The following is a 17,718-nucleotide window of genomic DNA, read 5'->3' as shown; positions in this document are numbered from 1 at the left end:
TTTTAATCTTTGAGACAAAAAGGTCAAAAAATGTTATTCAACCTTACAGCTAAGGATCTGTCATGAGTTTGAATAACTTTGACGTGTGCTTTCAGATCATTTGGCATGTTTCCCCCATACCTGGGAGTTTAGATTTGTTCTTTACTGGAATGTAGATGTTCACATTATGATTTGACTCTGGTTGCTGCTTTGTTAAAATAATTGATGTGAAGAGTAGAAAACATACACATGGTAGGTAACCTTGTGTTTGAGTGTTAGGTGCATGAGTAGGACCTGTGTGCGTGTGCAGTCATGTGCCGCGTGTTCTTTTATTTATTCATGGAACATAATACTGACCCATAACATGAGCGCCATCTCGTTTGGTATTAGGCTTGCTCAGGGCTGTTTGCAACAAAGCAGAGTAACCCAGCACCATACTTCTCAGAGCGTGAATACCACGGTGACACACTTTTCAGAGCATATCCTCATTGCTAAGGGACGCATGAGTGTATGTAATTGAAACCCGCGTAACAGATTCATTGATTATACACACAATCCTGCTGTCTTTGATCTTTAACCCTGCTTCTAAAGTATGTAATTTAAATGTACTCATCCTCTCCTGGAAATTTTTTCCATACTTCAGCTTGAGACACTTGCAATCTCCTGAGTTTCCTTTACTGTCGATTCTTTTCAATTTTCTCTAATCCTCTCTCCTCTTCTGTGTGACCACAGGCTGGCCTGGTGTCTTAGAAGTCCAGTTGCTATAATGAAACACCATGACCAAAAGCACACTGGGGAGGAAAGGGTGATCTGGCTTACACTTCCCATTGTAGTCCACCATGGAAGGAAGTCAGGACAGGAACTGAGGGCTAGAACCTGGAGTCAGGAGTTCATGCAAAGACCATGGAGGGGTGCTGCTTACTGACTTGTTCCTCAAGGCTTGCTCAGCCTGCTGTCCTATAGAACCCATGACCACCAGCCAGGTAATGGGACCACCTGCAACAGGCTGGCCTTCCCCCAGACAATCACTGGTTGATAAAATGCCCTAGAGACTTCTTATGGAGGCATTTTCTTAAGGTCCCTCCTCTCAGATGACTTCAGCTTACATCGTTACATAAAACTAGCCAGCACCCCTGAGGGATTAGTCCTTGGTCTTTTTTATTCACATTCATTGCCTTGATTCATCATCTCGTGATTTTTGTTGCTCTTGTGTTTTCCTCCCACCCCCCATTTGCCAAAAGCTCGTCAGATTTTTGTCTTCAGCTTCATCCTTAAGTTGAGTATATAACAGTCTTTCTCCAGAGTTATATTGTTCTTCCTGCTTGTCTTGTCATCTTGTGATCTTAGCAAGTCTTATTGTCTGACCTTCAGAGTTATCCAGCGCTCCACCGTCCATTGGGCTGTATGAGCATCACTGCCCTCACCTTCACCCCTGTACTCTGTAACCTGACCCCTGTACACAGAGACAGGGTCGTCAGAGTGCTGGAGATAGAGCTCAGTGCTGAAGTGCTGGCCTGGCACGTGTGAGTCCCTAGGTTCAATTCCCAGCTTGCAGCAAAACACAGGTGTGAGTGGACTGTATAATTTCTCTGCTCAGGCCTTGGTGTGCCTGGGGCTTGTCACCTGTGTACTATTAACCTGCGTTCTTGAAGTGACTCACCTGCCTGCCCTCCAACCAGAGTGCTTTGCTCTCATCCTAACTCGTGCTTCTCCCTCACTCTTGCTTCCACTTACATGAACTTCCTGGAAACACCACATGGTCCTAACCCAAGATCTCTCTACGTAATGATAGCCTCTGCCTAAAATAAATCTTTTTTCCTGAAAGGCCTCATAGTTTGTCTTCTCATCTCCTTCAGGTCTTTTCCTCAATGCCATCATCTGACAGGACTTCCCTGTCTGTCCTGTAACAGCACAGTCCCTCACACTAACACATATGTTCTGTGTGTTCCCTTTCCTATCCACTTCCTGCTTCACTCTGTAGCATTCACTATCACATACATGGAGTTCAGTTTTCAGAACTACTTAAGATATATTCTTCTCTGTTCCTTCACAACTTCATGCACACACGCACACAATATATTTGAAACCTCTTCATACCCCACTGCCACCACCAACTACTCCCAGATGGACCCTCACAACTTCATTCCTAATTATAGTTTCCACCCTGGCTCTCCTGGAACTCAGTCTGTGGACCAGGTGTGGCCTCGAGCTCAGACATCTGACTGCCTCTGCCTCCTGAATGCTGGAATTAAAGGCATGTAACTGGCTAAGTCCAATTAGTGCTGCCCGATATGTGCTTGGGTGTGAGGCCATCCACTGGAGCATGGTCAGCCTACCAAGGGCCACACCCTACAGTACCTGATGTTCCCTTCCGAGCAACCATAACTGTAGCTCTTCAGCCAGATATAGGCTTCCCCCCGACATATGCTGGAATGTTGACTGGCTTGGTCTTACGAAGGCAGCCACAGCTGTGTTGAGTTCATGATTGCACAGGTCCTCCATACCCAGAAGACACTGTTTCATTCTGGTCCTCCTCAACTTTCAGCTCTCACAATCTTTCTGCTTCCTATTCTTTAATGTCCCCAGAGCCTTAAGAGGGAAGAATGTAATATAGATGTTCACTTTAGGTCTGAACATTCCAAAGATACTTGTTCTCTGCACTTTGACTAGTAGTGAGTCTCTGTTAATTACCATATGCTACACAAATTCTATTCAATAAGGATTAGGAGCTGCATTCATCTGTGGGGACACAGATACATGCTTGAGATTTATTTAATTTTAAATTTTTATGTGTTTATGTGTAGGCTGATGTGAGTTTATGTGTACCATGTGCGTGTACCTACAGAGGCCAGAAGAGGCCCCTGGGACTGCAGTAAAAACTGCCTGATGTAGGTGCTGGGGACTGAACCCAGTCCTCTGCAAGAACAGTGTGTGTTCTTTACCCCTGAGCTACCCCTCCAGTTCCTGGAATTGTATACTTAGAAGGCAGTGTGATACTCATGTGTGGGACCTGTGATCCTTGGCTAGAACCACTGTACCAGGCATAAGTTTCCTCCTGTAGAGCAGCCTTACATCTAAGCAGAACTCTTTTTAACAACCTCTAAATCCCCAGTGTACAGAAGAGAGTAGTGCCAGCATGTATGTCTGTGTACATGTGTACAGTGTCTTTGTAGGCCAGAAGTGGGCAATGAATCCCTTCAGACTGGAGGTACAGTTGGAAACAGCCGTATGAGGTTCCACAAGATGGATGCTCAGTAATAGAAATTTGAGTACATTGAATATTCAGAATCTACTGAAGAAAAGGAAAGTGAATATAAAATACTAATATAAAATACTAATACTAATACATTTTTTAAAGCAGTTGTTTTAGGCTTTGTATAGAGAATTTTGATAATATGATCAGGGAATTAATTTTTATAGCTATCCATAATTCTTTCCGTGTGATAAGCAGCCTGAGTTGTGAGGGTCCTGGTATTCTTCCAGAGTCTGATCCTGAGGTTTTCCCTCACATATCACCTCCCCTGACAGTCAGATGTGCTTACCATGTTGATACCATGCTTTGACATGTTGTCCAGGCGTGAAGGACGAGCTGACGCAGCGTTTGTGAGGCAGGCAGGCAGAGCTGCAGGGAAGACTGTCCCGTTTGTGTACAACTGAGAGGCCCCGAACTGATGAAGCAGAGCCTTGCATAGCATATCACAGTGTAGGAGTAATGGAGGCAGGGAGATGGCTCAGTGGTAAACACTTGCCGTGCAGGCGTGAGGATGGACATTCAGACTCCCAGCACCCACATTAAAATGTTCACTGTGTCACTAGTGCGATAGCATTGGCTGGTCTTCAGAGTTAAGTTCCTAGAACCTCATATGGCTGTTTCCAGCTGTACCTCCAGTCTGAAGGGATTCATTGCCCACTTCTGGCCTACAAAAACACTGCACACATGTACACAAACGTACATGCTAGCAAAATAGTCATACATATAAAAAAAACATAAGGGGGGCGGGGGCATTGCAAGCATGGCAGCACAGGTCTGCACCTCCAGTGTTGGTCAGGGACATGTGGAAACAGGCAGATCCTGTAGCTCTAGGAACAGCCGGTCTAGACAAGATGGTAAATTCCATAAAGTGGAGGCCTATAGAGGGTTATAGCCAATGTTGACCTCTGGCCATTACATGTGCTTGGATACACACACACACACACACACACACAATTACCTGTTGTGTTTTTTTGTTTGTTTGTTTGTTTTTAAATGATAAACCCAACCAGGCATGGTGACACACGCCTTTAATCCCAGCACTTAGGAGGCAGAGACAGACGGATCTCTTGAGTTCAAGACCAGCTCTGGTCTACAGAGCAAGCGAGTTCCAAAACAGCCAGGGTTACACAAAGAAACCCTGTCTCGAAATATCAAAAAGAAAGAAAACAAATGTTAAACCGTGAATAGGAAAATGTGTTATAATCTAACTGGGGTTTGTATTTGTTAATAAGGTTAAATATGAGTGCCTGGCAGAGGAAATCAAAATAGGAGACTATTACTTGAGATTGTTGTTGGAGGAGGATGAGAATGAAGAAAGCGGATCAATAAAAAGATCGTGAGTCTCTTCGTATCTCCATGGATTATTGTCGCTGTTTGTTTCTTGGTTGTTTCTATTGAATCTCTTTTTAAATCTAGGTATGAATTCTTCAATGAGCTCTACCACCGCTTCCTGCTCACTCCCAAAGTTAACATGAAGTGTTTGTGTTTACAAGCCCTTGCCATCGTTTACGGCAGATGCCATGAAGACATAGGGCCCTTCACAGATACGAGATACATCATCGGGATGTTAGAGAGGGTAAGGACGCTGGGGGGAGGGGTGCTGGTAGAGAGCATCACAGCTAAGCAGATGGCATTGTCACAGTGACTCTTGCATGAGTCTCTCTGTAGTATCTATTACAGTTATTTCAGTTTAAGTAGAGGCATAGGACAGTAACAAAGGAGTTGAAGTTTATTCATCCCGGTCTGTTTCTCAGCCCTTGATTTTGAGCATCTTTGCCAACTTGAAGTATGGGTGAGAGTAAGCGCTGTGTAATAGAAATAGTGACTCCTAGAGTTGAATCTTTGGGTTTTCATTTCGGAAAAAAGTCATAAATGTTTCTGACATACTAAATTTCAAAATGTGAAGACAGTGAAGTTGCTTAGAACACCAGTGATTTTAAAAAGGAAATATGTTGGGCTGGAGAGATGACTCAGCCGTTAAGAGCACTGACTGCTCTTCCAGAGGTCGTGAGTTCAATTCCTAGCGACCACATGGTGGCTCACAACCATCTGTAATGGGATCCAGTGCCCTCTTCTGGTGTGTCTGAAGACAGGTACAGTCTACTCACATACATGAAATAAATAAGTAAATCTTTTTTTAAAAAAAGGGAATATGTTAGCTGATATTTTATTCAGCACTGGGTGTGGTGAACTGACTGGGATGCACTTGGTGCAGAGCGTGCCCTTCATTCTTGCATTAGTCTTTATGTTCTTCCATTTTAACCATTTAAATGCTAACACACTGTGTGGAAGAGAGCCATTTCACCAGTTTTCAGCATAGCCATCCATGATTGTTGTCAACCCTGAGCCATCACTTTCTGCAGAGTTCAGGAGGCAAGCAGCACAGCCAGGGTGCAAGCCCTGTCGCTAGCACTAACCCGAGCACACCATTGAGTTCTTTGTTCTCTTTAGTGTGTGCGCTTGTTGGTTTGGGAGGGGTCTGATGATCAGGATCTTTCTCAGTGGCCTTGGCTAGCTGCAAACTTAGGCTGGCTTTGAACTTAGGATCTTCATGTTTCAGCCTTCCAAATGCTAGAATGAGAGCCTGCACCACTCTGTCTATTGTGCAGTCCAGAATCCTAACTGGAGGACTCAGCACACTGTGCTTTAAGCACACGCCTTTTCCTTTTTACTGATGTTCATTTTAGTGAACACCATTTGCCACGTCCAAGGGTCTCACTTCATGGCTCCTCAAAGCTGGTATAGGAGCCTCTATAATGACTTAGAATATCTTCCCCTCTGGGAAATTAGATAAGTGCTACAAAAGTTCATGTAATAGAAAACACTTACGATTGGAGTAATTGACAGGCAGACAGCTATAATCGTCTCTTTAGTGTTTCAGAGCTGACATTTCGTAGGAGCTATCAGTTGATTTTGGGAAGCTGTCTCTGGATCTTTTATCTGTTGTTGACTAAGTTGTCATTTATTTCATTAGTGCACTGATAAACTTGAACGGGATAGACTGATCCTCTTCCTGAACAAGCTGATCCTTAATAAGGTACAGTATTCTCTGTAACTACACTGTCATTTCTAAGGCATGTGTCCAAGCACTGCTAACCTGTCAGTCAGATCACCCAGAGGTGGTTCTTTAGATGAGAAAACTGAGTTTATAGGGGGAATGGTTTGCCAGTTTTCCTGCGTGTCTGTCCTGGTGTTCAGGTGCTAAGTGAAGCCTAGTCCTTTCCATTTACAGAAGCAGACAGGAGGTGTGGAGGTGTGGCTCAGAGGTAGAGCACTTTCCCATTGTGTGTGCAGCCACATAAGTTGGAACATGAGAGAGTTTTTAATGTACCATTTACTTCTGGTTATTGGACAACCTGTTTACCGATGGGCAGGATAATTGTAGGGCTAGGGTTTTCCATGCCACTCTGTCTTATTGAGGGAGGGAAGTGCTTACTCAGACCACATTTAAGTGGAAATTCTTACGAGAATGCACTAGGTTACAGCACCTATTGAAGAGAAGGCTTTAGATTATGCAATGTGCTTTCCTCTTTCAGAAAAACGTTAAAGATCTCATGGACTCCAACGGCATTAGAATCCTCGTGGACCTGCTCACTCTCGCACATCTCCACGTGAGCCGAGCCACAGTCCCCTTGCAAGTACGTTCGCTCTCTAGCTTCTCGAGTTTTGTGTTCTTCGGATACAGTGTTAGAATCACTAGTCTCTTGGAAATCTGCAAATGGGTTTATGTCCATAGCCAGTAAAACATTTCTCTAGTAATTACAGTAGCGTGAATACTGGGAGATTAATGCATGCCAGAAAAGGAATCACTACCCCCAGAATCAGTTTTGTTACTTGGTAACATATATCTTTTATGGTAAAGTGGCTTGGCTTTAATACAATGTGACCTTTCAGTTGATTTTATTGGATTCCTACTGGAGCATCGTCATTGACAAACATCAAGAATATGTTTTGCCCTAAGGCCACTGGGGGCATTATTCAAACCACACATAGGACAAAGCCAGTAGGCTCTCTCTGGTACTTTATTTAAAAAGAGATCTATATTTTAGCCTATTTGATGTTTTATGTTTTTAAATATAATTTAGAACATTTTTCTGGTTCAAGATATTTATGACAAAAAAGCCTTTTAAATATTTTAGAATGGGACATTTTGGGGTTCAGGTATGACTAATAAAATCACAGCACTTATTAAATCCCATTATAGTATACTAAGTACTGTTCTGAATACAGTCACACTCTGAACCCCTCAGTGGCCCTGTGTGGTGGTCACCATCACGTTTCTGTTTTGCAGCACAGAATCTGAGGAGCAGAGAGCCCAAGAACATTGCCACAGTCACCTGAAAGCTCAGAGCCAGTTAGAGCCAAGAAGCTAATTTTTGCTTTATTTACAGTTTATTTAGCCATTTTGTTTTATTTACATTTTAACTCTGAAAGCTGATCATTGCAGGGGTATTTAGAGACCATGGTACACAAAACTTATATAAAAACTCTAACCTCCCAAAATATTAAAGAACTGTAAGAATTATCAGTGTTGCTAAGAGAGAAAATTATTTTAAAAATGTAGTTTTTCTAATTTTAATTAATTCTGTCTGTGATTCTGGAATTTGACAGCATTCTGAGCTAAAAAAAATAGTTGGCGGTGCTCTACCCCAGATAGGCAGCTTGTATTACAGTCACAGGGAAGGGGGTGGCTAGAGGATGGAGATGGGTAAGGCACCGACTACCCTCTTCCGCCTTACTTGAGGATGTTTAAGCAGTTGGGTGTCCATGAATGACTAAAGCTGCGACGGGCTAAGGCTCCACTGCTTGCACAGGACTAGATTAGGAAATGCTTCCATTGGAGAGGCTACAGTTGACTGTATGGAGTGCTCCTCTGGTAGAACCTGAGTGTGTGGGGCAGCTCTCGGAGAGCAGTGTAGGGAAGGGGTGGGAAGGTTTAACCTGTGCTGCTCTCCTGACTCCGACTCTAGCTGCTTACTGAAACTCAGTTTGCTCCCCTTTCCCGAAACTCTAAGATGTTGGGTATCATAGTTTCAGGTTCATATTTGTTTATTATATAATTATTTACAGTATTCTTTGCTACTGAAATTTTAGTGCCTTGGGAATTTATTAATGGCCATAGGGAAGATAGGTATCCTTAAATTTAGATAGATGAGTGAATTTAGGAATTTGTTTATTAACAAAAAAATAACTTGGGCTGTTCCTTGGGCATTTGATCCTATTTCTGAAGGAATTTAAAAGAAAAAGTTGAGACCAAAATTTGGTGCTGAGTAAGTTGTTTTATGGCATCTGCCTCAGAGATAACTGAACTTTCTTCTACCGCAGAGCAATGTGATCGAGGCTTCTCCAGATATGAAGAGGGAGAGTGAGAAGGAGTGGTATTTTGGCAACGCAGACAAAGAAAGGAGTGGGCCATATGGATTTCATGAGGTGTGTGGTGTACAAACTTCCTGTCATCTCTACTCTGTTGTTTCCTTTGAAAAAGACTCTTGCAGACTTGACAGATACCAACAACCCAGAAGAACAGCATCGTATCTGGCAGGTTTTGCCTTCTATGCCCTCTTATTTAATATTCCTTCAGATGTGCAGCGTTTTCTTTAGATACTGTTTTAATTCATGGATATGTAAGTGTTTGTAAATGTCAGTGTATACATAGCATACGTACACGCAGGTGATGGGCATCAGACACCCAGACTGGAGGGATATGTTTTTATGAGACACCTAATGTGAGTGCTGGGAACTGAGTCCTCTGGCAGGGCAGGAGTCCCTCTTATCTTCAGAGCCATCTCTCCAGCCCCAAGAAGTGCAGTGTCTTTAAACTGGTTACTGTGTTCAGTACCAGTATAACTCTGTTTCCTCCCACAGAATTTGGTGACTTAAGGTTCTAGAGATGCACGTCTGTGTTCAGAATGATATGTCGAATCCTGTAAGGCAGTTGTCACAGGACTGTCACTCAGGAGCAGTGTTGAGTTTTCAATAAATTACTGTCCCAATTATATACATATGGTACTGAATAAGTTTGGTACCAAATAGATTTTTAACAGTATGGGGCAGGGTCAGAAAGTGTTGATCCTGCCTGTGCTGATGTTTTACTCTGATCTGAGCTGCTTACTGAAGCCCCAGCTCCCTCCCCTAAAACTTTAATATGTTGAGCATCATAGTTTCAGGCTTCCAATGGTATGATCAGGCTTTTACTATGTACGAAAGCTCAGTGAATAATATCCGATCATTCTGGAAGCAAGAGCATCCTCTTTCACCAGTGTTTGACCCTGCCCTCCCTCTTCAGCTCAGTCAGGATTTGACCAAAACAGATTTAAGAGAGCCAAGCCTTCTCCTACATAAGTTGGTTATTGTCCACTGTGCATTTCCCAGTGGTCTTTGTACTCTTCTGTTGGCCAATTGAGTGCTTATTCTTACATTACTAATCAAAAGTGGGTTTCTGAAAAGCTACTGCAAGACCTTGTGTATCCCTAGGATATTTGCTGTGCTGCACATTGCTGTCTCATAGCGATTGTTGTTCTTTATGCACCATACCGATATAGAAAACACTGGCAAATGTTTCATTTGATATTGTGTTTGTAATAATGATGCCTTCAATCAATTAAGATGCAAGAATTATGGGCCAAAGGAATGTTGAATGCAAAAACCAGATGTTGGGCTCAAGGCATGGATGGATGGCGACCGCTCCAGGCGATACCTCAGCTTAAGTGGTGCCTGTTAGCCAGTGGGCAGGCCGTTCTGAATGAAACTGACCTTGCTACCTTAATACTGAACATGTTGATCACAATGTGTGGATATTTCCCGAGCAGGTACAGTGTCATTAATATTTTTATGACTAACGGGACTCTCAGATTTCCTCACCCCCTCCACCCCATTGTGTGTAATGTCACAGGGTTACTATAGCGGTCTTAACAGAGGTGTCCTATGTGACTTGTAATACTGCTTCCTTGAAACAGTTATAAAGAAATAGTCAGCAAGTTATATCAATGTGGTAAAAACTGAAAACAACCTTTTCTGGGTGATGCCCAATAATCTTCCACCGTTTGTGTTAACTCCAGCAGTGGTACCAGTCACAGTATTGATATGGGTGGCTAGGAATGGTGGGAAGCAGCTATTTGTAGTCCAAGTAGAGGTGGGAGCCAGGTCCTGATGTGCCAGGCTAGCCAGGCCTGCTGCTGAGGACGGGGTGATGATCAGCCCAGAGCTCACCTCACAGGACCATGCACACGAGGATCAGTTTCCTGTAACCAGCACATTTGTCACCTTTACCTAGAATATTTTAGTCTTCATGAAATATTTGTACACACATCGTTTTGTTTTAATGCTATTGTAAAGCTATCTGATAGAAATTACTAGAAAATACATATAACACTCTGTTCAGCGACAGATCTTTAAAAATCAGATTAGATTCAAAACCATGCAGTTAATACTTAGAAATAGTAGTGCATTAGTTAAAGCTGTATTTGAAGAGTACTGACCATCATGAACTAAGGTTTAAGTGTATTTGACAAAGCTTGATGGGACCTTTGGGGGACTGTCCACACAGTGTGCTAGACAACACCAAGTTAATCAATTAAATAATAAATAAGAGTCTTTGGCTCTTCTAGGGTACTGTTTTTCAAGGAAATCTTATGGAAGGAAATGAAGTCATATTAAACAGCCAGTAGATTTAAACCAAATACCTAATCATGTTCCCAGCTGTATGAGAGCTTAGTCTTCATTTACAAAAGAGGAAGGTAACTTGCTTCATGCCTAGTAGAATGCCATATGCTCTGAATATACAATTTCCAGTAAATACATTAAATGTTGACTCTAGAAAATATTTTCTAGGGATCAGGACAATGCCATCATTCGCCCTTTACCCAGAGTGAAAAGACTGCTGTCAGATAGCACCTGCCTTCCCCATCTCATCCAGGTGGGTCACTCGTGTGCTACCAAGCGAGACCAGTATTGTAAAATCACAGGATTGTACTGTAGCTTTTGTCTTTATTTCATTATAATCCATTCTGTTTTCGTAAAGCTGAGCTCCACGGTGCATTTGTTTTATTTATTCACTTTGTTCAGTCTTGTTTATTTTTGTGTGTGTGGGTGTTGTCCTGCATATATGTCTGTGTGCCATGCGCGCCCATGCTACCCCTGAGGCCAGAAAAGCATATCAGGTTCCCTGGATTGGGCTTGACCCCTGGTTGTGAGCTGCGTTGTAGGTGCTGGGAACCAAATCCAGATCCCCTACAAGAGCAGTCCGTGTTCCTAACTGGGGAGCCATCTCCACAGCCATGGCTCTACATGCTAAATTGGGTGTTTAATCAGGGTATACTGGGGAAAATTGCATATCCAGGAACCTACACGTGTGAAATCTTCAGATTCCAGATTCATCCAAAAGGGGTTTTATTTAGAATCTATTCTTCAGAGTCTCACTGTGGGAGCTGCAAGGCTGTTCTCCTCTGTGCTGCAAATTGACGTGGAGCTGCAGGGATACAACAGCCACAGACAAGGGTGTGGTCATTTCTCTAACGGGTGCAGCACACCTTACCGGGGTTTTCCTAAGGGTTTGACTGTTGTTAGCTGAAAGGTTTTTTGGTTTGTTTGCGCGGTGTTCCCTTTTGTTTTTGAGTAACCACTTCAGGACTTAGATATGTAGAATATCCTAAGATTTCCCTTCTTTCTGCATTGTGCTGATCTTCTGGAATTTACAGTACCTACACCCAAGACTAGCATAAGCTGTAGAGATTTTAAGTAAACTCCCTGTCTACTTCTTACTCCACTCTTAGAAGTATGCATTCATTTCCCATTAGCAATAATAGACCTTATTATTTGTAGTGATAATTTTTGTCACTTTACATTGAGAGTGATAGTTTATATGTTCTTACATTTATGCGTTACATTATGTGGAAATCACTGATTTCTGAACTTGAAAACGTAGTTAACACCTTTTTTATTTATTTGACCAGCTTTTGTTATTTAAGCGTCAGCATACGTTTTAGTTACCTCTCTATTGCTGTAGAGAGACACTGTGACCAAGGCAACTCTTATAAAAGCGACCATCAAATCGGGGCTGGCTTACAGTTTGAGAAGTATAGTCCATTATCAGCATGGCCGCAGGCAGGCTGGGTGCTGGACAGTTAAGCTGAGAGCTACATCCTGATCCACAGCAGGGAGAGGAAATTGGGCCTACCAAGGGCCTTTGAAACATTATAACCCACCCCTAGTGACACACTTCCTCCAGCAAAGTCACACCTAATCTAGTTCTATTAAAGAATTTTACTCCCTGGTGACTAAGCAGTCAGATTAAGGAGCCCACGGAGGCCATGTATTCAAGCACCAGAGTGTGTTCATACATATGCCTCCTTACTGTCGACATCTGTTCCTATTTCTAAGTGAAAGTGTACTGTACGTTTTTTAACTATGACCAGTCAATCCCAGAAGATCAAGCGAGTATGTATCTGAGGTAATAGCAAAAGAAAGGGGTTTGTGTTCATTGGACCCTGTCAACATGAAGATATAGTACCCAGAAAATCATCTCCCTAACATGCTCCAATGTTGAAAGGTAAAAAGTAAATGCAAGAAGCATTAGATTTGAGGTCAAGATGGTTGAAAAATGTTTAAACATTGTCTGTGTAGAATGAAACTTGGTCATTGAAGGGTATCTATTTTGATTAACAAAACTTTTTGTGGTACCTGAAGAAAAAGGGAAAATGTGGTGAATTTAGTCCCCATCCCTCATAAGAAATGTTCTCATCTGAAGCTCATCATGTAAACCTGGCTTGTCCTGAACTCAGAGCTCTGCCTGCCTCTGCTTCCTGAGTGCTGGGATTAAGGCGTGTGCCACCATGCCCAGCTAAGCCTAGCATCTTCTGATGTTATATCCGCCTGTTTATTTTATACTGAGTTCAAAATATTTCTTAAAAGTACTTTTTCCTGTAGTTTTTTCCTCTGTAGGAATACTTTATCTTGCTGGAACACAGGTAACTCAGGAAGTTTTCCAAGCACTGTGCCCTGCTTAGATAGGGCCCTGTGTCATGTAGGATGCTCACTGCATTGACCATGACAACACAGCTTAAGGATTCAGTGAGTGGTATAGTGCCCAGTGAGTGGATGTCCTCGGCTTCCTGGTGCAGGATAACTTGAAATACTCTGTTGTTGATTGATAATGTAAGGCAAAACGCAAGATTTGCTGTTTCCCTATACTAATTTCAAGCTACATCTGTCCTTAACATTTAAGAAAATCCTGTATAATTGCCCTTGATTATTCCTTCCTAAACCCCATCACAGAGTAGAACAATGTGACTGCCTTGTTAAACAGATAGGACATAAAGCAAGAGAAATTTAAGAGAGAAACTTAAAAGATTCTCTCTCACAACTGAGTCTAGACTATTGGTCTGTCGCCAAGAGCCCGTCCTTACATTACCCTCTGTCCTCATCTCACCTCAGCTATCTGCCTATCAGTGGAGCCAACGCTTACAACCCTACATTAGATGATGGTTGCAGTTTTACTAGTAGCAATTGACTCCAAATTTGGGATTCTTTGGAAGCAAGTATTTATTGAAAATTGAAATCTAACCATTATTGTGTAAATAAGTAAAACTAAAATGGCTTAGCACACATTAGAGCAGTTATGCTGAGATCTTCGTGAGCCTGTGAGTAGTCAGTGGCCTGAGGTGGCCGTTGTCTTTCAGGACTGGGTAGTGGCAGCCTCTGAGCTGCACGTTAGCCCTGCTCTTCATCATTTCTGTTGTTCTCCTCGAGTCCAGTGTCCTTCAGAGAGGTTTTCATAGTTTCACTTACTTGACACTAATGCAACACAGACACACATGCTCATGGGTGTGCGTGCATGCGTGTGTGTGTGTGTCTGCACAGAAACACACATATAGACAACACATACATGTACAAGAGAAATACTCTCAAACAAGCAACCTTGCTTGTAACAATATAACAAAACTAGCTTAGGACACATTCGGGCTTTTATCTGACCATATTTTGATCGGTTCTCAACAGTTTACTACATTACTATCTGCAGTAAATGTATAATGAGCCCTTTCCAAATCTGTTTCCAGTCTGGTACAAGTTTATTGAATCCCATGGATGTAAGAAATGATAACCTCAGCATAACTTACCAAACAACATTTTATTTGCTTTTTCAGTTACTGCTGACCTTTGACCCTATCCTTGTTGAGAAGGTTGCTATCTTGTTACATCACATTATGCAAGATAACCCACAGTTACCTCGCCTCTATCTCAGTGGAGTGTTCTTCTTCATCATGATGTATACAGGTTCCAACGTGCTTCCTGTTGCCCGGTAAGGCTATGAAGACACCCTGTCTTGAATTACTTCAGTTATATGTATGTGTACTCAAGAGGAATTTTTGTAGCATTGCTTTTTCATTATATTCATTATCTTAATTAAAATATCTAAAAATTTGGAAAGTAGAAGAAAAGGTGGGAAATTACTCAGAATTGCACTAGTTTATTAGAAATAGTATTTGAAATTTATTTTACTATATGTATATATTTAATATAAATACATTTATATGTTATACGTGGAGTTTTATATTTTGCTGTCTAAAATGAATATTTTTATATTACTATGTAATCTTAAGATGATCATCAAGATCTTTATGGCACATTTTATGCCTTCCATTAATCAAATATTAATTTGGGAACATGGATTCCCAAAAAATTGGGATATGGATTCCAAAAAGTTGCCCTTTTAACTATTTTTTACCATTTTAAAATTTAATAATGGTCCAGTCTTTAGAAACCTAAAGACTGGGTTGGGGATTTAGCTCAGTGGTAGAGCGCTTGCAAGGCCCTGGGTTCGGTCCTCAGCTCCACAAAAAAAAAAGAAAAAGAAAAAGAAAGAAAGAAACCTAAAGACTAAAACTTAATCGGTTTCTGTATCTGAAAGATACTCAATTTTTCTTTCTAGGTTTTTGAAATATACACACACCAAACAGGCTTTCAAGTCTGAGGAGGTAAGCACAGTGACTGACCCTGAGGCGCTGTCTCGCTCTCACTAGGTGTGTGCGGGTCCTGGTTATCAGTGCAGAGAGCGGGCACCACGTTTAGTGATTTGTTCACACTCTTTGCAGTATACCTTATTTTCATTTTAAGCAGGCTTAGCCTTTTTATACTTAGACTGAAATTACAACTGTGGATTACCCCTGATTGCCTTTGGCGGTTTTTATAAAGATTTAATCATAAACTGACATTTCTTCAGATTCATTAATGTTTACAGAGAGATGGCATTGCCATGTAGTGATTGGCAGGTGTTTCACATGTGCTAGATGTTTACTAGAGCATTTAATTTTTAGAGTTTACCCAAAGCTAGCTGTTGAAGATCATTGCACTGCTTCAGTGTTAGACACTAGATAGCAATGAAGGCTTCATAGCGTAGCCTGCAGTAGCCACTGACGGCCTGAGAGTAACAAGTTTGCCTGGCACTATTGGAGGGAAACAGATAGTGGCAGCCTTTCACTTCAGATAGAAAAAGGTAAACTAAGTAGTAAGAATAGAAATAGTGATACTTAATAGTATATCTAATATAGAAATATAGATAGAACAGAATGATCTTTAATGATCGAGAGACGTAGTGACACTTAAGTAGTATATCTAATATAGAAATATAGATAGAACAGAATGGTCTTTAGTGATCGAGAGAAATAGTGATACTTAATACAGTATTGGTCATTTGGGCATCCTTTCTCCTTTACTTCTGTGCATCAGTAGATAGGTAATATCTTAAAACAAAACAGCTGGGCATGAAAGTTGTGTGTGTGCCTGTGTGTGTGCTCTCCTGTGCACCTATGTGGAGGTCAGAGGTCAACCAGAGTTGTCCAGCCACCTCGGTTTTTGAAACAAGCTGTCTCACTGAACCTGAAGACTGAGGTTTTGCCTGGGCTGGCTCCTCGGTGAGCTCCAGGGGTCTGTCTGTCCTCGTGTCTTTGTGCCATCTCCCTCCATTCCCAGTGCTGGGGTCACAGCTCATGCTGCCCACTATGATAAGGGTTCTGGTCATCTAAATTAAAATCCTCATGCTTGTGTAGGAAGCACATAACGTTAGTAGATGTCTCCCAAGATCCTGAAAACTATTATTTCAGAAATTATTCACTTAAATATTTTGAAAATATTTAAAAATTACAGCAATATTTTTTATATGTAGGAATTACCAAATAACAGAACTCTAGAAAGCAGAACAGCAGATTTTTTCCCAGCAGTTTAACAGTAAATTTATCATTATTGTTAGTAAAAAGTCTGAAAAGGCTCTCCTTTGAATTTGTTTCTACGCCGAGTGGTAAATGCTTGCTTTCCATTTCTAGTGCTATCCTGCAGAAGGAGAACATGTAATCTAGATAGAGGGAAGAAAGGCATTTATGTTCGTTAGGACCGTCCTAAGAAAAAGGGTTTTAAAATAAAGCATGTTAAATTGTGAGACAGATTTAGACTTCTTGATCCAGTTGGTTGTAATTATGTTAAAGTGAACCCACTTACGTCCCTCAAATTCCATGCACATTGTTTGAGAGCAGCCTCTTAGGATCTGAGTTTCAGGCCAATGACATGCGATGGCTGAGCAGGTAAAGGTGCTTGCTGCCAGACAAGGGAGCTGGGCTGAGTCTCCATGCCATGTGGTAGAAGGTAAGAAAGAGCCTTCTTCTACAAGTTGTTCTCTCTCACACACACACACACACACACACACACACACACACCCCTACCTACCCACCCCTAAATAATTCTCAGAAGGGGCTAGACTTGGTTTTGAAAGCAGCAGGTATGGATAGGAAGTGTAACGATTGGGATAGTAGGAGGCAGATAATGGCTGTCTGGATGTCTCTGTAGCTCTTCCTTGTTGTCCATCATTGTTATCCATGGCCACAGGTTGGCTCATCGTCCTTACTCCTGTGTGGTGATGCAGGTTAGCCCTGAGACCGGGAAGGCTGCTGCAAAGCTGGTTGTTACTACTGTCCTTGGTGTCACATTTCACTGTGTTCCTCCAACTCCCTGGAGAACAGAAGTGGTTGGTCCTAGTTGGGCACTGTTTTTGTATGTTTGTTTGTGAGTTTTGAGACAAGGTCTCTCTATTATATCCCTGGCTGCCTGGCCTTGAACTCACAGAGATCTATCTTCCTCAGTTCTGGAAGTGCTGGGATTAAAGTGTGCCCCACCATGTTTGGCCTTGTGCTCCTTTCTTGAAATGCTCGAATTATTCACTTGTCAAAGTCTTTAAAGGTAATTTTATTCTAAATACATTTATCCATTTTTGTTGCTTTTTAAGAGTAAAGGACAAGATATTTTTCAGAGAAGTATACTTGGACACATCCTTCCTGAAGCAATGGTTTGCTACCTAGAAAATTATGAACCTGAGAAGTTCTCTGAGATTTTCCTCGGTGAATTTGACACTCCAGAAGCAATCTGGAGCAGTGAGATGAGGTAAGTGCTGGCTGTGGTTGTGTCGCATTTGTTGCTGGTCACCTGGCCTGCCTTCCGTTGCA

The 17,718-nt window shown here is 41.9% G+C and overlaps 1 protein-coding gene across 2 annotated transcripts in view; it reads left to right on the top strand.

The window, feature by feature from the left end:
• Dnajc13 (DnaJ heat shock protein family (Hsp40) member C13) overlaps nt 1-17,718 on the top strand; it is a 107,440-nt gene that overhangs the window by 53,170 nt on the left and 36,552 nt on the right. For both annotated transcript variants that reach the window (XM_032910395.1, XM_032910394.1), the window contains exons 23-32: nt 4,465-4,568; nt 4,649-4,808; nt 6,207-6,269; nt 6,769-6,870; nt 8,558-8,662; nt 9,839-10,041; nt 11,063-11,147; nt 14,374-14,528; nt 15,159-15,204; nt 17,502-17,656. In XM_032910395.1, coding sequence (XP_032766286.1) covers nt 4,465-4,568; nt 4,649-4,808; nt 6,207-6,269; nt 6,769-6,870; nt 8,558-8,662; nt 9,839-10,041; nt 11,063-11,147; nt 14,374-14,528; nt 15,159-15,204; nt 17,502-17,656 — 1,178 coding nt within the window. The remainder of the gene's footprint in view (nt 1-4,464; nt 4,569-4,648; nt 4,809-6,206; nt 6,270-6,768; nt 6,871-8,557; nt 8,663-9,838; nt 10,042-11,062; nt 11,148-14,373; nt 14,529-15,158; nt 15,205-17,501; nt 17,657-17,718) is intronic.

The sequence above is a fragment of the Rattus rattus genome, chromosome 8 (genome assembly GCF_011064425.1).
Source record: "Rattus rattus isolate New Zealand chromosome 8, Rrattus_CSIRO_v1, whole genome shotgun sequence".
Lineage (NCBI taxonomy): Eukaryota > Metazoa > Chordata > Mammalia > Rodentia > Muridae > Rattus > Rattus rattus.
This window is presented reverse-complemented; position numbering and strand designations above follow the sequence as displayed.